The 20,408-nt window shown below is 47.0% G+C and overlaps 2 protein-coding genes and 1 long non-coding RNA gene across 7 annotated transcripts in view; 2 read left to right on the top strand and 1 right to left on the bottom strand.

The window, feature by feature from the left end:
* Window positions 1-569: 569 nt before the first annotated feature.
* rars1 (arginyl-tRNA synthetase 1) lies at window positions 570-6,980 on the top strand. The gene is made up of 15 exons (XM_003970844.3): window positions 570-721; window positions 1,409-1,543; window positions 1,720-1,908; window positions 2,087-2,195; window positions 2,376-2,476; window positions 2,606-2,727; window positions 2,839-2,959; window positions 3,034-3,163; window positions 3,238-3,342; window positions 3,569-3,747; window positions 3,844-3,953; window positions 4,580-4,685; window positions 5,728-5,900; window positions 6,383-6,630; window positions 6,730-6,980. Exons 1-15 carry the CDS (start codon window positions 677-679, stop codon window positions 6,837-6,839), a joined length of 1,983 nt encoding a protein of 660 aa, XP_003970893.1. The 5' UTR covers window positions 570-676; the 3' UTR covers window positions 6,840-6,980.
* Window positions 6,981-8,748: 1,768 nt separating this feature from the next.
* Window positions 8,749-20,408, bottom strand: part of LOC101078327 (rho GTPase-activating protein 7) — a 36,009-nt gene continuing 24,349 nt past the window's right edge. For 2 of the 3 annotated variants that reach the window (XM_029847854.1, XM_029847857.1), the window contains exons 2-16: window positions 18,904-18,975; window positions 18,736-18,817; window positions 18,296-18,359; window positions 17,382-17,932; window positions 17,024-17,240; window positions 16,267-16,940; window positions 15,963-16,136; window positions 13,911-14,070; window positions 13,646-13,844; window positions 13,339-13,552; window positions 11,355-11,472; window positions 11,042-11,272; window positions 10,726-10,955; window positions 10,462-10,635; window positions 8,749-9,746 (exon numbers count right to left, since the gene is read on the bottom strand). In XM_029847854.1, coding sequence (XP_029703714.1) covers window positions 9,641-9,746; window positions 10,462-10,635; window positions 10,726-10,955; window positions 11,042-11,272; window positions 11,355-11,472; window positions 13,339-13,552; window positions 13,646-13,844; window positions 13,911-14,070; window positions 15,963-16,136; window positions 16,267-16,940; window positions 17,024-17,240; window positions 17,382-17,932; window positions 18,296-18,359; window positions 18,736-18,817; window positions 18,904-18,975 — 3,266 coding nt within the window. In that variant the 3' untranslated portion in view covers window positions 8,749-9,640. Of the gene's footprint in view, window positions 9,747-10,461; window positions 10,636-10,725; window positions 10,956-11,041; window positions 11,273-11,354; window positions 11,473-13,338; window positions 13,553-13,645; window positions 13,845-13,910; window positions 14,071-15,962; window positions 16,137-16,266; window positions 16,941-17,023; window positions 17,241-17,381; window positions 17,933-18,295; window positions 18,360-18,735; window positions 18,818-18,903; window positions 19,000-20,408 lie in introns of all 3 variants that reach the window. The other variant, XM_029847855.1, reaches the window with a different exon arrangement.
* Window positions 9,056-12,329, top strand: LOC115252565 (uncharacterized). Of its 3 annotated transcripts, none has more exons than XR_003890907.1 (3): window positions 9,056-9,166; window positions 9,672-9,782; window positions 12,212-12,329. It is a non-coding gene; the product is annotated as an uncharacterized lncRNA (long non-coding RNA). The 3 variants fall into 3 exon arrangements; XR_003890908.1 differs by having other exon boundaries at window positions 9,672-9,788; window positions 12,212-12,314; XR_003890906.1 differs by having other exon boundaries at window positions 9,672-9,825; window positions 12,212-12,283.

The following is a 20,408-nucleotide window of genomic DNA, read 5'->3' as shown; positions in this document are numbered from 1 at the left end:
TTGTGTCACCAGAAAATGACCAAAAAGTATTTTTTCAGTTACAGAAATAAAACAGATGTCTTCTATTTTGATGCTCTTTTGTGACGATTTTATTTCAAATACAGACAATATTTCGTTTAGCGTCTTAAATTCACAGCAACTTATTTTTCTCCACAACGTTATACATGGTTTTCATTAAATAAAATATTGAGAGAAATGTAAAGTTACATTTAATTTAATTTACCTTGTTACATCTGAAAAAGTCTTATTTTAAACCAAATTTTAAGTTAATGCAATTGCCTCGGACCTATGAGCAATAAAACCACTTGCATTTATAGCTGTCTACTTAGTTTCTCTTGTAAACAGAATGTTTCCGATAACCTGCTGTAAAATAAACACGGGGCACGGGGATACTGCTAAAAAGAAATATATATTTCCGCTATTAGAGCTCGTTTTCTGACGTTTCATTATTTTTATTATCCGAGGTCATTTGAATGATGTAATACCACACTTTGCTGAGTGGGGGCGCTGTGGATGCTTAATAGCTTTCCATCCACGAAGAAGAACGCTTCTCCCTGCCGGTCCGGAAGTAGAATAAAAAATTGTGAGCAACTTCCTTCTTGTCACAGTTGGTTTCATCAGCCACGCGTGTAAGCATCTCTCCGTCACAAGAGTTTGACTCCGGTGGTTCAGGAAGATGGGAGACCTCATTACCGAGTACACCGAGCGGCTCCAGCAGCAGGTAGGACATCCGCTCCACTTCCAGCCTCGCTGATTTTAGCTTGCAGGCAAATACAGGTGATGACTTTCCTGTTCTTGAGTACTTGTGGGGCATATTCTCTCCCCACATTCATTTACCTGTCTAACGGGTTGAGAGACAATCTTTCGATATTTCATTGTGGTTTAAAGTCAAAATGAAAGTGAAAACAAGGAGAGTCCCTCTTGTTGGGAGTTTGCTGGTGGTCCTGGCTGTTTGCTACCTGACATCAGTAAACATAAGCTCGAACCATGTCCGTATTACTTAAATATATATCCAAACAAGCCAGCTGGCACCTATAGTTTTGTTTCATATAGAATCTAGACGGTGCATTTGTAGTAATTTGTTAATCAGGTGGTCGCAAAGTTTCAGTTTCACTATGACCAAAAGAGGCGAGGTCACAATCATTGTACTTTGCACCATTTGGCCTCCAGTTAGGATGCAGTGATACGACATAACTGATTAAGAGTGATAAATAATAAAATTTTCTGTTTCTAGACTGTTTTATTGTTCTGTTTTAAGTGTGATGTAATCTTGGGTTAATGTGTCCTATAGTCAACCAGTGTGAAGCACAAATTCAAAATAATTCTTCAACAAGTCTTTTAATTCCTCGTTTACCTGGTTCAGAATATACAGTAGTGATATTTTTATGTATATAATTGTATTCTTCAGGAGCTTCAGATCCAGGCTCTGTCAGGAGAGATTGAGAGCTTGAAAAACTCACAGAACCCGGGTTCGTCTGCGCGTTTGGAAGAGCTGATGGAGGAAAATTCCAGACTGAAGTATCGCTTCAACATTCTGAACCGGGTGAGTGACGGCGTGCAGCATGTTCTTACATCACAGGTACTTTCTGTTGGAGCGTCAAAAGTCCATTTCTGGGTCCTGTATTGAGGACATTCTAACGCATCTGCTCCTCAGGCACGTTTCTGTGGATGCTCTCTCATTTACTATCCTAAAAACCATCTTTTAATTGGTGTCCTCAGGCGCTGCAGGAGGAGCGGACTCGCTGTGGTCACTCCATGCTCAACATCAGCCAGCGGCTCCAGGAGATTTTTGGCCTGGCCATCAGGACGTCTTACCCTGAACTGGAAAACCCTCCGTTGGCCCTGGCGCCCAACCAGCAGCCCAAGTTTGGAGACTATCAGTGCAACAGCGCCATGGCCATGGCCCAGGTCAGACTGTCATGTCAGGTTTTTGAGCCTGGAATTACCTGGAATAGTTTTAGAGGGTTTTGGAGAGAAAACAATGTGAAGCTTACTAAAGTTTGTGGTGTCTCATTTGGAGATTAAAAAAAAAAACCACTCAGAAAAGTGGGAAATGTTTATTTTTTGCATCAACTTTTTTTTTCAGATGCTGAAGGCAAAGGGAATGAAAGCCAACCCGAGAGAGATCGCAGAGAGGATCATCAGGAACCTTCCAGACAACGAGCTCATCCAGAAAACTGAAATCGCAGGACCAGGTCAGTGTCCTGTTTCAGGAACCTTTCAGGAAAAATAACAAGCTTTCTGAAAAGTGTAGGTGACTCATTTTTGATCCTGAATATCAGAGTTTTAGTGGGAAGTTGTTGCGTCAGTGTTGGTTGGGTCTCACCTTATTTTCTTTCTTCTGTAAACGTTTCCGTTTGGATGTCCTCTCTCAGGCTTCATCAACATCCACCTGAAGAGGGCGTTTGTGTCCAAACTGTTGAGCAAGCTGCTGATTAAGGGCGTCACACCACCTCCACTGACCTCCAGGAAAAGGGTTTGTCAGCACCGTGACTTTTATTTTTCTATTTATTAGATCGGCTCAGGAAAGGGGCGGGGCCAACACGTTTTTTTTGTTGTTTTTTTGTGGTAATTTGAAGCGTGCAATGTTTTCTGTGTGGCTCAGGTGGTGGTGGATTTCTCCTCCCCCAACATTGCCAAAGAGATGCACGTGGGTCACCTGCGCTCCACCATCATCGGGGACAGCATGAGCCGACTCTTTGAGTTTCTGGGCCACGACGTTCTCAGGTCAGTCGAACACGAGCCAGCGTGGTTTCTTATCTGCGTCAGAGCCTCCTGATCGCACTTATAAAATGAAGCCGCGTAGAAACGTGATGGAGAGCCGTCTGTCGTCCTCAGGTTGAACCATGTGGGAGACTGGGGGACCCAGTTTGGGATGCTGATTGCTCATCTGCAGGACAAGTTCCCGGACTACCTGACTGTGTCCCCGCCCATCAGTGACCTCCAGGGCTTTTATAAAGTGCGTCAGATGTTTAAGGATGTCAGGTTTTAAGGCCCTCTGGCCCCGTTTACCACATTTGTATTACTGACCAGGAGTCAAAGAAGCGTTTTGACGAGGACGATGGCTTCAAAAAGCGGGCGTACCAGTGTGTGGTCAAACTGCAGAGCAAGGAACCGGATTTCATCAAAGCCTGGAACCTCATCTGTGACGTCTCCCGCCAAGGTAGAGATGTTCGATTGGCGGAGAGCGTCCAAATCATCCAGATGTGTTTTTGAGTGTTTGGATTTTTGATTCAGAGTTTCAGAAAATCTACGACTGCCTGGACATCAAGCTCATCGAAAGAGGAGAGTCGTACTACCAGGACTTGATGACGCAAGTGGTGAAGGAGGCCGAGGACAGAGGTGCAGACCTACCCTGTCAAAATTCCACTGTTGTTCCGACTTGTCCACCAGGGGGCGACATCACCCCACGCATAGCCTCTTTTCCTTCTTGAGCGTGTTCTTTCTCTATTTCTGTTTGTTTCCTTCACACCATTTCTCTACTTTCAAACTACAAATTCTCTACATCTCCTCTCCTCCGTCCACCTGTAATCCCTCTTTTTCACTTCCTGTCTCCGGCTCTCCTCAGGCTTCGCTCAGCTGGACGAGGGCCGCAAAATCATCTTCGCCCCGGGCCAGTCCCTCCCCCTCACCATCGTCAAGTCAGACGGTGGCTACACGTACGACACTTCGGACCTGGCGGCTATCCACCAGCGGCTCTTCGAGGAAAAGGCCGACATCATCATCTACGTGACGGACAGCGGACAGGTGGGCGCAAACAGAGCAGAAGGGGAGAAGACGCTGTCAAATTTTGAACCGTAATCAACACGGCGTAGATACAGATGCGCCGTTTTTTGTGTTTAGAGCTCACACTTCCAGGTGGTGTTCGCGGCGGCGCAGATGTTGGGATGGTACGATCCCAAGGTGACCCGAGTAGAACACGCCGGCTTCGGAGTTGTGCTGGGCGAAGACAAGTGAGTCCTAAAAGCCAAGCGTTTGTGACATAAATACCCCGCCAGGGTAAAGCCCAGGCCATGAATGCGCCCGGAGTCGGGGTGGTGCTCTATTGAGTTGAGAATTCAAAAATTGACGCCAAGTTTTGAGGCCTGATAGACATTTTCTCTGCTGTTGAGTTTAACGTCTCTATGTCGACGATATCCTTCCTTATCTTGATGCTGTAGTGTTTATTTCCCAGGGGATTGTTAAAGATGCCGCCCCCACTCCACCCCGCCTTTCACCTGTGGGGGTGTAAATTGTCCTCCCGATGTCGGCGTTCTTCAGAACTCCGTTTGGAATTTATCAAGCTGATTTTATAATCGCTCATCCAGACAATGAGGGCTTAACGCAGCCTCACAGGGAGGCTGTTATAGCTGTAAACAGAACTGAGGGGGGGTGAGAGGGGGTTATTAAATGTTTGGCTCATGTTCTGTTTGTTATGCTCATCTGATTTGCCTGATTGTACAAAATGAATCGCCTCGAGGCGTCTGCACGAGGGTTTAATGTAGCAGTAATTATATCTGCCATCGATACCTTCCGCAAACTTCCGTTCTGGGGCTCCGAGCCGGCGCCGACTCCTCTGCTCTCTCCCAAATTTGTCCAGGAAGAAGTTTAAGACTCGCTCTGGAGACACGGTCAGGCTGATGGACCTGCTGGGGGAGGGGCTGAAGAGGTCCATGGACAAGCTGAAGGAGAAGGAGAGGGACAAGGTGAGAGGCCGCCGGAGGAAACGGAGCTGGGGGGGGGGAGGGAAGGGAGGGGGGCGAGGGAAAAGTTTTCGCGTCTTCATCGCTGTGGGCCGTCGCGCTCATTACCGTCCCCCGCTCCAGCAGGCGGACGGGAAACTTTTCATAAGCGCAGAGGTGGACGAAAATCCAATCGCTCTCCTTCGAGGTAGAAATATTCTCCATGGTGGGCGAAACGGAAGGGTTTCAAACATGCTAAGATTTGATTTCTCACTTCCCTCAGATGTTTGTTTGTCTCCAGCTGAAATTCCCCCGATGTTGTTTGTTTTCTGGCGGTGGGCTTTACTAAATCACCCCTCAGAATCCTTCCTCCGCTCCGTCCGTCGCTCCGTCTTGATCGGCCTTTTGCGCTAGAAGAATCCCTAAAGTTGCTCCCGCCCGGGTGCTGGGCACCTCCTGAGGCGGCGCCGGTTCCAGCTGTTGGAGAAACGCGCGTGTTGTTTCAGGGATGGAAACTGTCCTTTTGAAGTTTTTCCCCTTCCCGCGAACTTCGGTTTGTTTGCAACTTTTCACGTTTTTGTTTTGTTTCTTTTTGTAGTTGCAGTGTTTAAAAGGAGGGGGGGGGAAATGTGCCAAATAAACCCGAAGGAACCTGACCCGGTTAGGTTTGATCTGTTGCGTTTAGCACGGCGGTAATTTCCAGTCGAACTGCGGCGATTTGAGTGCGGCGGTAAACCGCTGCCAGCGCGGTTCCCCCGCAGGCATTCCTGGCCCGGCTCTCTGCTCCCAGTTTGGGACGCCGCCCGCGTCTACCATCTGCTCACAGCAGCTCATTAAAAGGAGCCCAACCCCCGGGCCGCTTAAACCCACATCTGCCGAGCTAATGCTAATGCTAATGTTCCTGTTGATTCGCACGCGTTTAGCATTTTTGTTAAATCCTGCGTTTTATTCTGTGTGGTGCTTTTTATTCAGTATCGGTGCGGTCTGCCATCCCCAGGTTGCGTATCATTAGCCTAGCTGCTGTCAGGTGGTCGCCTCAACCCGTCTTTAATTGTTCTGCCTTCAGGTTCTGAGCCCGGACGAGCTGGTCAAGGCTCAGCGGGCCGTCGCCTTCGGCTGCATCAAGTACGCCGACCTTTCTCACAACCGCATCAACGACTACGTCTTCTCTTTCGACAAGATGCTGGACGATCGGGGCAACACGGCGGCGTACCTGCTCTACGCCTTCACCCGCATCAGGTCAGGGGTCACTCTGTTGCCCTCTTCAGGACACTGAGGGTAGAGGAGATGTTCCATCCACCTTTACACTCGGGTCAGTTTTTCTATCTGCAGCAGAATTAGACCTCCGACTGTGAAGGAGACTCACTTCCTCCTCCCCCGTGCCAAGGGACCGTATTCTGGCAGCGAGGTGCTGAGTTGATCTTCGCCTCCTTCCTCCCTGGAGGTGTTTAGACTCACAGTGTCAGATTGATCCTGAGTCTGGCTGGAGAGGAGCGGCTGCGCCTGCGTTTGGCTAGCGGATAGTTAACTGGATATCTCAAATATCGGCAAAAAGCAGAGCAGCCCGCAGAAATGGCTGCTGAACTGGGAGCGTTAGCAGGAATAACGGGACCGGGGGAGTGGGCGGGGTTTCACTTTTCAGACAGAAACTCGGCTTTTTTGAAACTCAATTTAAAGTTTAGGCGTTGAAACTCACCAGCGGCCTCTCTGACCTCACACAGGTCCATCGCACGACTGGCGAACATCAACGAGGCGACTCTGAGGAAAGAGGCGGAGTCCACCGAGATCCTGCTGGACCACGAGAAGGAGTGGAAACTGGGGAAGTGCATCCTCCGCTTCCCGGAGGTCCTGCAGAAGATCCAGGATGACCTCTTGCTCCACTCGCTGTGCGACTACGTGTATGAGCTGGCCACCACCTTCACCGAGTTCTACGACAGCTGCTACTGCGTGGAGAAGGACCGGCAGACAGGTAACGGGTCAACCGATCTCTTCGCTTTAAGAGATTAGGATCGATAATTAGTAGAATCGGAGATCTTCGTCGGCTTTAATCGGATTTTGGTTTTTCCAGGTGAGGTGGTGAAGGTCAACATGTGGAGGATGCTGCTCTGTGATGCCACTGCCGCCATCATGGCTCAGTGCTTCCACATCCTGGGCCTCAACCCGGTGGAGAGGATGTGATGTCACAGGATGTGATCCCACGGCGACTGATGATCACAGTCACTTTGATTCAGCCAAAACTCCAGATATAATCGCACCGATCAGCATCCGATGACAGATTTCACTTTTTTTTTAGATTAAAGAATCCACGTGAAACCAAAACCCCAACGGCTGATGTTCCGTGATTTCACATAAATCATTTGAGTTTTAATATCAATATCAAAAGTCCATTTTTCCTGGCAGTTCATTTTTTTGGGAGCTTTTTCACACATCTATTTAAAATATGCTGCTTCTTTTGGTCACCGAGGGCCGGTGACCACGTTCTTCCCTGGGGTCCCAGTACTCCAGGTTGTCCAGTCCCAGTGCAGATGCTAACGCTAATGATGAGCGTAAGTGTTTAGATCCTTGAAATAGCACCGAGTACTCGTTCTGATACTTCAGTAAGTTGGAGTAGGTGGTACTTTGAGTAGTAGCACACGTTTCTGAATGAGTCAATCAAGGTTTTCATATTTTTAAACCTTTGTTCGTTTAAATCCGGGCTTAAGCATGTTAGCAGTTAGCCTGTTTGTTCTCTTATGGAATTCAACATTTGTTTTCGTGGTCGCTTTTTTTGGTCTCTGACGCTGTTTGCAGAGGCTCTAAAGGCCAAAGCAAACAAAGCCGCTTGATGGACTTAATTACCCACCACGGGCCCCTGAAGCCGCCCCGGCGCGGGTTTATCGCCTACACACGAGCTCTGCTGCAGGTTTAAAAGCTTGGGAGACAAAAAAAAGTTAGAAAAGAAACGTTGGAACTAAAGTTTCTTTTAAGCGGGGAGGATGTGTGAGAAGTACCGCCTCATCCCACGACGCTGGCCGGACCTCCCCGGCAAACATCGGCGTCATGAAAAATTCATACGGCCTCCCCGCAGCTGCAGTGGCTTCTGCCGTCGGAAGGAACCCTGTTTGAAGGACGGCGTTAAAGGTGTTTTGACAGGAGCCCGGAGAGGAAAAGACCCGTCACACCGCTTCAGTCACGCCGACCGACGGCGTCATTTTCCCGCGTCGGACGGACGGACGGAGACGATCCCAGCTGACGTGCGCTCCCTTTGTCTGCTTTATCGGGGCCCCTCTGGCAGAAGTAGTTTAAAGGCAGCCAAAAAGAAGAATGGAGGTAAAGATGTCTGTCTTTTTTTAAATTAATCTGTCACAGTTGATAAAAAAAAAAAGACGGGCATTAGCGTTGGAGAGCCGCAGCAGAGATTCAAACCTGACAGCGCAGGTAAGTTCCAGCTGCGGGGGGGGGCAGAAACATGATCAAGACGTATATATGTTATTAATGGACCAGACCTTTCATGACTTTAAGAGTTAAGCTACTGGAGTAGGACCTGAGAGATTAATGTTGCGCAAATGTCTGATTGATTTAATTATACGATTATTTGATATGTCCTTGGAGCTAATGACCCTCATATAGCTGTTAAGTTGCAGGGCTGCCTTCGTCTTATTCAGTTGTTAAGCCACGACTGGCTGCACAAGAATCATAATCATACAACTCAAATGCTCGATTTATGCCTAAACACCCTTTGCCACTAGGGGGTGCTACCTCTATGACGGCAATGGGGTTTCGTCTGTGGCTAGAAATTAGGTGTAGAAAACTCACATTTAGTTTTAAATCTTTGACCCTGAGTTCCTTTCGAGTTCTTCTCCGTGTTTGAACATGAAGGCACCTCCGGGCGCGACTGTACCTCTGTTACGCATTTGCATAAATTATTCGCTTTCACAATCCCGTTTAGACCAGTCGGCCACGCTGTCCTTTTTTAAACATCGCATTTTTGTTGCTTTTGTTTTTCTGTTGTCAAACTCTCTGATCTGAGATCAGTGAGGGAGATATGTAAACCACCGTTATGCTAATTAGCAATTTATTTTTAAGGAACGAGGAGAGGAGAAGGATGTGGAGACCAATAAACACTTTAATTACTGTTTGTCACTGATACACACAAACATGATAACTCTGAAATTAAATAATATTTTAGATAGAAGAGTTTTTTATAGTTACAGCAGGTGACACATTTGTCCGACATCAACAATAGCACGGAACGGTTGCATCACCTGAGAAGCCTGACTGCACATCAAATCCCTGACAGAAAAAAATAAATACAAATTCTGAAAGATTCAGGAATAGGGTCAGGCTGCCTGGCTGGATATCCCTCACAATTCAGCCACCTTCTTTCAGGTCGCGGTAAAGTCACGCAACCGCGATGTCACTCCTGAGAGGTAGATACCGATCATCTTCGAGGCGAAGAGGACACGACCTCTGAACTTTGACTAAAGAGGAGGCGGAGCTGGTGTGTTTAATAGGGCTAAATGAAGGTAAATACAAAGTCGGATCTATAAAGGTTCCTCTTGTTACATTATGTTTTTTCTCCGTCTTTCCTCTGCCTCCCTGGTTGAATTTCCCGAATATTTAACTTTGCGGGTCCATTGAGTTTGTTGCCATATTGGAGGCAAAAGCAACAAAGTCGGCTCCTGATCCACCGTCAGCATTTCCTTCAGAAGTTGGATCAGGATGCAGCTTTTCATCCAGCCATCAAAACCTCCCCCTTTTCAAAGGCCACCACAGTTTGGGTTTCTCTGGCGTGTGAACTGGAGTTGCAGGCGCAGCGGAGGCAGCGGGGAGCATGACGGGGCTCCTGCGATCTGCAAGGTCGCCAAAAAAAACAAAATGCAAAGCCAGAAACGATCACAGGTCACCTTCTCTGCCGAGTTCACTTTTAAAAGAGTTCAGTTGTGGGGAGTGATCTGCACCAGCGTGTCTTTGAATCATCTCAAAAATGGATTCAGGATTCAGCTCGTGCCTCTGTGGTTTGACCTGAAGGAATCCCGGATCGCCAGGAGATCAGAGGCCAGAAGATGCCCACTCACTCTGATGTGCCACTCCTGCGAGCGACCCCTGCAACAAAATGGTCAGATGGTTGGTGCGACAAAGGTGAAGGTATCCAGTGACATCATTCAAGGCATTTTTAACATCAGTAAGAGGACAACGATATTAGCTAAAGTAATGAATAAGGTAGTTTTGAACTGAGTTAAATTTGGGGTTTTAAGGACCATAAAAAAATGACAGAATGCCTCAGCAGTAGCTGTCACATTTAAACCGAAGTCCCATGACAGAAAAAACACTGGCAGAGGTCAGAAATGTGGCCCTAGCGTAGACGATTCCTTGAATAGCTTCTAATCCCCTCAGGGGGATTGTTTGTATTTAAAGTTTGAAGGAAGTAGTTCGATCCAAAGTAAGATCCTTGAGAAAACTTTTAAAAAGTGAACCGTGATTCAGAAGCGAGCGGAGCTCAGTGATGGATGAGAGAACGTTCTCCAGGTGTAGCATGTCGGCTGATATTGAACATTCAAATGAACCTGGAGGCAGTTTTGGAGTTTGAGAACTTTCAGAACAATTGAGCTTGAGTTGGTTCAAAAACGATTCACATTTTCTCCCTGATCTGGAGTCTAAATTCATTTAGAATGATTTCAAAATCATAAAAAATATCTATTTTTAATCCAGAAGACTTCATAATGCATTTACGGGGCTTTGGAGGAAGGTGCGTTTGTTGTCAAGGCATCTGAACCTGGTTCTGACCGTTGAACGGCACTCTGGTTTTTCTGTGTCCTACCGTGTGTCTGTCCGACAGATGTGTGTTAGGCGGGTCTTCCTCGTCCCGGTGGGTTCCAGCACGTAAAGGCAGGAGTGGACATGGGCTCTGACCCCCTCTGCCAGCACCTCGGGGTGCTCTGTGGATACTGAGGACAGATACAGAGGGCCACAGGTTGGGTCTGCCTGCCAGGTCCTGAGAAAGAAACCACAGAAAGTCACCAGGACCGAACAGACCTGCTCCTGATCCAGATGGAGTTGCTAATGCAGGTGTCAACTTCATTACCGGAGCAGCAAATGATCTTGGGGCGGTCTGGCTCCCAGACCCTGGCCCTGGTCCTGGAGGAGGTAGCGGAACACTTCAGTATCCTTGGTCAGGGTCTGAACAATAGTGGCCTGAAGCAAGTTTCTTTGCCACAGCTCCGGCTGCCTCAGGAGGCGGTGGAGCAGCTCTAACTCTGTGGCCTCCACCTCCACAGAACCTCGCCACATCCACAGTAGGCAACTGTCGTCCATCTGCGGGTCAAGAACAAGAGATCTGTCATGTTGTAGATTCTTTAAAGATCACTTCCCATCGTTCATAAATGTTTGAGTTTTGGTACCTTCTTGAAGGCCAGATCTACGTTCTCTGGCGCTGGGTGTCCCTCCCAGCCTCTGCTCTTCTCCCTGGCCTCCATCAGGAGGTGCTGAGTGCTCAGCTGCAGTTTTCTCCTCCTCTGTTCTTGTTCTTCCTCTTGATCTTGTCTCTGATCCATGGACTCGGGACCCTCAGATGCAGGGTCCTCTGGTAGGTTTGCACTGCTGAGATTCGGCCCAGGCCAAAACTCTGGGAGCTAAAGTCAGGTGTTGTTTTATTGCAAAAGTTTTTAAATTACATTTTTTAGATCTGGATCTTCTCGGACCATCTTATGATACCTGGAAAAGTCTCTGAGCCTCGGTGATCATGTCGGCCAGACCCTGGGTGGCAGCCAGGTTCTCGCTCAGGTCCTTCTGGTCGGGTCGTCCCAGACTGTACTTCCTGTGACTCGACCTGCTGTGGTAACAAAAGGTGTCATTGATTTAGCTACGTTTTTGCAACGCAAACCACATTCAGCACTTTTCTCATCAGAAAGTCTGACAGAAGACCTAATTCCATCACCCCTTAAAATTCCACCGCAACAGGAAAACTAGCACCTTCTGATGAGTCTGATCATAGGGGATGATTGACAGCAGGCTTTAAGTGTGTTTGTTTTCCAAGAAGTTAAATGAGAGCCGTCTCCAGCAGCAACGTCAGCGCGGGTTCCATCTGACAGATTCAGGTTATTTTGGAAGTGTTCAGGAGGATGTTTCACCTGATTTTATTTGATGTGAAGTTGTGTCTTTTAGGTTGTTTTGGTTAAGAGAAAATAGATGAGCGTTTTGTAAAACCGCTTCAAACAGGAGGCGTCACTCTGGCGGCTGGTTAAACCATTAAAAAGTTGCGGGTTGGTGGGTTCTGTCACAGTAGAAACGTGATCAAAACCTAACAAGAGTTCAGAGTTCTGCTCTAATCGATTTTCAGAGGCAGCGAGTGATAAAGGTACTCTTCCAGGAAGTGGAGAGAAAAAACAGCTGATGAGGATCAGTCACAAGAAGCAACAGAGTTAAAAGAAGCTGTTCTCTGAGTGCTCAAAGTCTTGCTACATTATTAATTATAAATCAATCCGCCACTGGAAATAGTTCCTGTCAAATATGCTGCATGTTTGTTTCCTACAGCTGCAGGTTTATATAGAACTTTCTTCCTCTCTGTTCAGCCACCCATAGCACATTCTCTAGACCAGGGACTGCGCAGGAAGCCGTCATCAAGTCCAAGTTGTGGAAAATATGTCACCCTACGTGGAATCTGATACCTGCGCCTGATTTATACTGAAGCTTTTATAAGACTACATGAAAATTGTGAATATTTAATAAATACGCTGTTTTGATCTAAGCGTGTGTTTTTATTATACATATAGAAACATCCATATTTTGGTGTTCAATATTAAATATAAATGTTCAACCACTCTCAAAATATATAGACATTAGGGATACTCAATACAACTTTTTATGTATGTATGTATGTGTGTGTGTGTGTGTGTGTTTGTGTCTCTATGAGTTTGAATGAGGGATTTGTTACGTGTTTGTGTCATTTATGTTTTGACTTCTCACTATGTGACGGACAATAAAATTGCTTGAATCTTGAATCATTAGCATTCACCTTTAGTAGAGGTGGAAACAAACTTATTCGGAGCAAATGAGACAGATAAACCTACGCAACAGGGGTGTCTGTATAAAGTTTCAAAACGACAGTGGCGTCATTGATCGGGTGGGTTAATTAGCTACGATCTAATGATCGTTGTCTTTCGTCAAATGCGCGAATAATCGCGGCTTTACGGTAATAGCGGTTATTTCGTCATTCACACAGAAAATGTGCGTATACAGTATATATTCATAACCGTGTCTAAAAACAGCCATCCATAAGGTACATGTAGACAGTCTAAACTCCAAGGACAGATAACATTTCTGCAGCATCAGTCACTAAATAACCTTTATAGTTAGTATCTCTACATCTTCTCGTCCTCCGTCATTATGCCCCACTCTTTCTCTCTGTTTTTCCCTCTTTCATTTTTCTCATTTTAGACTTCCTGTCCAGCAGATAGACAATCTCTCATATCAACAGTGAAGCTCAGGCCAGATGGAAAGTGGTGGATGTTACATAACCTGTTCTGTTTAAAACACCCTGACAGATTTGGATTACACAGAGGCGTGTGTGCATGTGTGTGTTTTGAAAGAGACAGCTGGTTCTGGTATAATGTCATCGGTGAGAACACACAAGTTTGAAATCATGACATAAACTGAAAACATTAAAGACAATTGTGTTTGTGCGGCCCTGAAAGGTTACCTGGGTGATTTGGCATCCTTCTTCAAGGTGTTCAGGTGGAACAGCGAGGGCGCCAGACAAACAGCAATGTTGGTGGGTGTCATTTGGTTTTCGTCCACACAGGCCACCACGTCTCGCAAGAAGAACAGCAGCGCCCGCAGCGCCTCCCGGTTCTCATCAGGGAGCAGCAAGATGGCTGCCTGAGCCGCCAGCAGCTGCTGATCTTTGGGAAAATCTGCTGGGAGGAAGCCGGAAACGGTTCTGAGGTTGTGTGATTTCAAACGGAGATGAGAAAGTGGTCCTCAGAGATGAATAAACGCTTGCTCACACTGGTAGATTTGGAGGAAGGTCTCACACAGTTTACTCGTGAAAATGGGCTCCGGCAGGTCTCTGAAATACTGTTTCACCATGTCGGCGATGTCGAAAGCAGAGTGACCCTCGTAGGAAACACCACCAGGGTCTGACTCCACCAGGTCGCGCAGGTACTGTATACGAGACTTCACCCCCGACTTCCTGAAAAGACCCACCTGACAGGGAGAGGACATTCGCTTAGCTTCCCTCCCACTCTTTTGATCCCAGCTATCCAGTCTCACCTGGTCCAGACATTTGGCCCTCAGGTGTATCAGTGCTCTGAGGATACTGGGAGGAAGTGGTTCTCCTGTCTGCTGGAGGCTGACGAGCAGAGGGACCCCAAAGACCCGTCGACCTTTCACCTCCATCAGTTTGGTCTTCCTCAGCAGTTTTGGAACAGCCCTGCAGATGACATCCATTAAACCCCAAAGACAGAAAAGAAAATGAGATCAACAAAGCGACAAGTGCTGAGGAAAGAGTTACCAAAGTTCAAGGGTGCTCATGAGGGAGCATAAATCAGTGAAGTGATGCCCACAGACAAATAAACAGTTTACGGTTGCGTAAGTCTCCAGAGATCGGGACAAAGTGACGTTTACGACGGCTCTGCCTAAAAATACACAGACGAACAAAGAAACGGAGATTCTAGAAAAAAAATGGTCAAACGAAAAAGTTTCATCTAGTTTTTGGTAAATTTGTATTTTTGGTTTCCTGCAAAATCCAATACATTATTCATAATTTAGACTTTTTTTGATCTTTGATCTTGTGTCTACAAAAACATCAACGCATAACTTTCAAAGTGCATTGTGGTGTGAACCCAAGGAGTTTATTAAAACCTTTGGCAGCAAACCGACCGATCATCTATGTCGTACTCAACAGTCACTCCGGTTTGTTACTTTCCTGTCAGTTTCGGGTGTGGATTCCCATTAAGCTGATGTTTCATATCTTTTTTTCAGTTTTGTCTGTGCATTTGTTTAATTTCTCGGCTTTTGATAAAGTTTTAACACAACTTCGTGAAAGAGCAAGTGCAAAGCTGTTTATCCACAGAGCTGCTGTTTATGCTCAACCACATTTGAATCTTTGATCCCGAAAATTAAAGACGAATATCTGTTATTTCAAGGGGACATTATTTTTCCTCTTCGTTCTGCTGGTCCTTGGCAATAATCAAATAAAATCTAAAACAGGCTGGTTGTGTGTTCACCCCGTGAACCCGAAGGAAACAAGCTGAATATCTGATTTGCTTTATTTAAATTTTAATTTATTTACAAATCCACATGAGAGCTTAAAAGAACGTAGGCGTCGAAATGCAGATGTTATTAAATCCGAGTGTCAACAAACACATTGAACAGCTTGACCTCCTCAGCCTTTATTTAGATTTGTTTCAGTTGTGCAAGCACTTCCTGTAGCTTTAGCTGTTGCATGTTTGTATAAATATTCACAGTCGAACAAAATGATCATCTTTAAATGTTGCCACGGTTACCAGCGCTGTCCTCGGAAGCCCATCTGCATGCACAGTAAGTGCACAGCAAACCTATTTTGTAACTATTTCCAAATTTTCCGCCTGCAAACTATTCCAAAATTACCCATAATGCCGCAGGAGAGCAGCTTGCCCCTAACCAGAATACTGATGCGATGAGCGACCTGCAGTCTTTCCTGGGGGGCTTGTTTCTCTGGAAACAACCTTTTGTTTGTTTTAAAGATGAGGCGACGTGGCACCTGCCCCATGAATCATTAATGGATGTTGTAAACAGCCCCCCCCCACACCCCCATCCGACCTCTTTTCCAGAGTTTGAACGTTTGACGGAGTTAGAGGAGTTAACATCCGCAGATGTGCAGGAGCAGCCGGAGCGCGTTCCCCGGATAAATTCATGTTTAGCTGCTTTTCTTCTCGAGTGCGTTGGAGACGTCTCCCGTTCGTTGGTTTGTGTGAATTTCAATCATATTTGGTGAGAGGATTAAGAGGGAAAATAAATTATCATTTTTCAAAGGCAAGCCTGTAATTGCTAAATGAATCACCCTCTAAGAATTCCTCTACAGTATGTCAAAAAAAACCTGCGCTTAGTCTTATAGATGTGTGGTTATGGAATAAATTCCTAAAAACTGACCCGACTGAGACACAAAGGTTATTTTTAGATATGTTTGTCCTATGTTACAAATTTTAATTACCAGTACTCATAATGGTAAAAATGGAGACCTTGGGGGATTTTTTTGTCCACTTTTAAGGGCAATTTTGGTCTTAATCTCATCCAAACACTGATGACTGGTGCTCGCTTACTGGCTTGTGCTTCTTTTCTTACCAGTTCCAGCCCTGCTTGCTGGAAGGGGAATATTTGTCCATCAGGGCCGTGAGTTTGAGCAGAGCCAGTTTCTGCAGCAGCATGAACTGGGACACTGACTGGTTCTCCACTCCCGGAGTGGTGGGCTGGGGTGACAGGCTCTGCTCGCTGCACCAGTGCCGCTGTTGGCTCCCTCTGTGGGACAGGAGAAAAACCGATGGAAAGAAACTCGTGAATCTAAAATAAATGTGCCTATTCTCCTCTTTTCCTCCTCCACCCATGAATGAATCCCTAGAACTGTTGGATCTGTCTGTCACTTGCTCACCTGGTCCGCTGTGATCTCGTCGCCTTCTTGGTGCTTCGCTCCACCTCCTCCTCCGAATGCTGCACCTCCAGGTAGGTGTGACTCGGGGAGGAGGGGCAGGGGGAGGCTGCTGAGGAGCTGTGGCCAGGTGAGTCCTGGGAAGCAGAAGAAGAGGAGGAGGAGGAGGAGGAGCAGTTGTCCTCTGACAGACTTTCCGACCAGGAGGAGACCAGTTGTTGCAGGTTGCTGATCCTCTCCAAAATGCTGTCCAGAGCGGAGAAGACGTCCTGTCCCTCCAGCAGCTGGCTTAAGTCTGACTCCTCACCCATCCGTTCCACATCACTGGTACTTTCGCCGCTGCCGCCTTCGCTTACAGACAGCTGGTGATCATCGGGGACGTTGTCGTAGACACTCAGTCGATGATCCAGAGGAGCAAGAGGACGATGAACATCACACGGGAGGTCCTGATCACCGGCAGCCAGTGAGGACTTGTTGCGTCGGCAGCTACGTCTTCCCCAATAACCGTGAAAGCTCCCTGTCCTCCAGTTGACTGAGGTGTTGTCGATGATGGGGGACAGGACGGTGTATTTATGTGTGAGGGAGGTGGGGAAGGTCCCGGGTTTGTGTCCTTTGGGAATTTGGAAGACCAAACTCTCATGGAAGCTGTTGTTGTTGTTGATCTGGTTCCTGAAGTCCTGGGTTTAACGAATATCAGGGTAACAAATTAAAGCGATGAAGACTGTTAGCCTTGCTTTGGCCAGCAAAACAACGAACCAACCTCCTCTGTTTCTGCGCAGTTCTGGCACATCCGGCTGGTGCCGCTGTTGACCCCAACACTGCTGCTGGAGCGTTTGCAGTTGCTCCTGACCCGGGTGACCGGACTGGGCGTGCTGACGGCGCTGCTGCTCTCTGATTGGCTGTTGCTGCTACTGCTGCTGACGGTGTGAGGAGACGAGGGAGAGGAGGACGTGCGGCTGCTGCTTCGGATCTGGAGGCTGGTGACAGAAACTGCATGAGGAAAACTCATTCTGTTGCCATGGTGACATCTTTCCTGCATCAGGGACTCTCAGCGGAGTTTGATTAGATTGTTAATAAATACAAATTAATGCATATGGACATTTCTGGAGATTCATCACCTTGATGGACAGCCCACCCTCTCCTCCTCCTGGACCAGAACCGGCCGGTCGCTGACCTGCTGGGTCGGGATCCGGGTGCTATTGAGCCCCGTCAACTCCCTCAGCCGTAATTGTTCCATCTTCTTCAGCAGACTGGTTCCCTTCTTCCTCGGTGGTTTTTCTGGGAAGCAGCCTTCAGCCTCCAGTAGGACGGTGGATGATCCACCAGTCCGACCAGGCGAGGGGGGTCCGCTGACGGAGGTCTTGTTTGCTGAGCAGTGGGAGGTGCTCCCGCTGGTCTCGTGGTCGTCGGTGGTGCTGGTCGTTGCTGTCGCTGAGGTGCTGCTGCTGGCGTTCTCTCTGAAGCTCTGGCCTTCGCTCTCGCTGCTGCTGGAGCTGTTGATGGAGCAGATGTCGTGGTGGTCACACAGGGACGCATCACCAGGTCCGCCAGGGCTGTCAGCTGGGGAAGGGGCCTCCACCATGGAGCCGCAGCGACGCCATCGTCTCGTCCGCCTGTCAAAGGTCCAGCTGGGGCTAATGGCGCAGAAGTCTTCCTCGTTTTCATTTCCCTGGAAAGAGTCACACAGAAAAAACTAAAATAAATGAATTCACAGAACGCACAGCGACACAAATCTTTAGTTGTGTTCATTTTAACCCCTTTTGGAATCTTTAAAATAAACCCGATCCTCATGTTTGGAAAACCTCAGCTGTGGCTCAGGAGGTCGCAGGTTTGATTCCCAGCCAACCCTGAAGTGTCCTTGAGCCAAATACTGAACCTTAAATTGCTTCCAAACCCACATCTACAGTGTATGAATGTGTAAATGGTTGTTTCTCCATGAGGGTCAGGTGGTGTCTGGAGAAGCATTTGAGCAGATGAAGGCAATCATGTCAAACAGCGTGAGGGGGGTCAGAGGTCAGCTGAAAGTACTCACTCTGCGTTTTGACCTGCGTGGCTCCAGCCTCATTTCCATACATTTGTTTAAAGTGCTTAACCTCCTGAAACAGAACAACAATGATGTTGAGAACAGACAAAATCTGAGGTCCAGGGGTCCAGTGGATGCTATCTTAGCTAATTTAAGGAAATCTTTTCATACTACAATCCGTTCTGTGCTGTTTCATACTCTACGTCAGCTGTTCTAGACAGGCTTCAGTACGTTTTAAGGGATGACCTCAGGACAAGAACCTGTGGATAAATTCAAAGATGCGAATATTTTAACTCCACTTAGCGTTACCATCAACCGAATTCTGACCTCTAAACTGAAACCCTGAAGTTCTGCGAAGGCCTCTGAACATCTGTGGGTGTCCTAACTATGATAAACGAGGTTAATGTGCATCTTTGTGCGTTTGATCAGGGGTTTTCTGTGTTCGTCACCTGCACAGTGAATCCAGAGCATCTTTATCTAGGAAGCTGTGGTCACGCTTGGCCCAGTCCACGTCGATGGGGAAGCCGCAGTCTGACAAGACAAATGAAACAATAAGAGGCTCATCTTGTGTATCCACTCGATTTGACACCGCGGCTGGAGGACGGCCTCCTATTTACCTTTGAATAATTGCGCGTACTGAGGGAAGCCGGCTGCTCGGAGCCAGTCGCAGGCCTCTTTGGCTTCAATCTCTGCAAACAGCGAGAAGGAAAACACTGTTTGATTTAATTATAATTCTTTCCACTCGCTGTATGAGAGCAAATATTTGCACCTAATCTGTGTTCTGTATATAAAGTTTAATTACATTTTCATTTGTAGGGGGGGAAAAGACTGGAGGGAGAAAAATTGGATGCGTATATAGGCTATTAATTATCCATGACCCTTGCAAGAGGCCATTTTAATTAGTGCTAATTTAGCCGAGTGTGGAGATGGCGGCGTGTGAGGGGTGAGAAACCTCTCCAAAACTCCATTTTCATTTTATCTTCTCCTGAGTCCATACATGTTTAGTATAATTTACTTACATTTAAAATGGAAATATTCAAGGTTTATGTAAATAAGGATATGTTTAAATCGGACTAAACACACAGGCAGACACATTTAACAATAGGACACATTACAGCCTGTTTGTTTCTAATATTGGCTTTGGAAATGAGTTAAACTAGCAGAATCAGGGAATAATAAAGTAGGTTACTCTGTAATGACACCAGCTTGTTTCTCTGGATGTTGGGAAACTAATCCTGAGAAAGTGACTCTTTTTATGGGAGCCTTTAAAAAGTGCACACATTTCAAAGGGAGCTGATCATGTTCAAAGTACTCAAAACTCAAATGCAAGTGAAAATTATTCCTGTAAGTGAAAAGGACGTGACATCCTGCAGCGGCGCTTTGAATATCAATGGTGTTCCTGGCATGTTGAGTGTTGTGAGTTTAAGGTCAAGTCCTGGTCCAGCAGTTGCGGAGAGAAACGAACTTCATCACAAGTGAATGAAAGAAAGAAACTGACAAAACGTTTAGTTCAGACATGCTGAGATGGATGTTTGAGGACCGACAGGCAGGTAAACGTACCGTATTTTCACGACTATAAGGTGCACCTAAAACACTGAGATTTTCTCAAAAATCGATGGTGCGCCTTATAATATGGTGCGCCTTGTGTGTGGACTGAGTTCCAAAATCTGCTGTGTGTTTTTGGTGGGTGCATTACGGTAAATGCTCTGACAATCGATTAGCGGCACACCTACGCGTAAGGATCCCCTAAAATGGCGCCGGTCAAGCGAGATGCGTATGAGGCTTACTTTAAACTGCAGGCCGTCGAATATGCTGAAAATGGCGAGCAATCTTAGTGTTTTCGCTTTATGAGGAGGCGACATCTCTCCATACGTGCAAGGACAACTGTTGCGCAGCGGCTGCCCGCGGATTACCAGGAGAGGGTGGCCATCTTCCCTAACCCTAACCAGGAGAGGGTGACCATCTACCCTAACCCTAACCAGGAGAGGGCGGCCATCTACCCTAACCCTAACCAGGAGAGGGCGGCCATCTTCCCTAACCCTAACCAGGAGAGGGCGGCCATCTACCCTAACCCTAACCAGGAGAGGGTGACCATCTACCCTAACCCTAACCAGGAGAGGGC

The sequence above is a fragment of the Takifugu rubripes genome, chromosome 15 (assembly GCF_901000725.2).
Source record: "Takifugu rubripes chromosome 15, fTakRub1.2, whole genome shotgun sequence".
NCBI lineage: Eukaryota > Metazoa > Chordata > Actinopteri > Tetraodontiformes > Tetraodontidae > Takifugu > Takifugu rubripes.
This window is presented reverse-complemented; position numbering and strand designations above follow the sequence as displayed.

Excerpts from the sequence above, each read along its gene's own strand:
- rars1 (XM_003970844.3), top strand. The coding sequence starts at position 677 with ATGGGAGACCTCATTACCGAGTACACCGAGCGGCTCCAGCAGCAG. Across the intron at positions 2,960-3,033 it reads ACCTCCAGGGCTTTTATAAA|GAGTCAAAGAAGCGTTTTGA; the intron begins GTGCGTCAGATG and ends ATTACTGACCAG. Across the intron at positions 3,954-4,579 it reads GTTGTGCTGGGCGAAGACAA|GAAGAAGTTTAAGACTCGCT; the intron begins GTGAGTCCTAAA and ends AAATTTGTCCAG.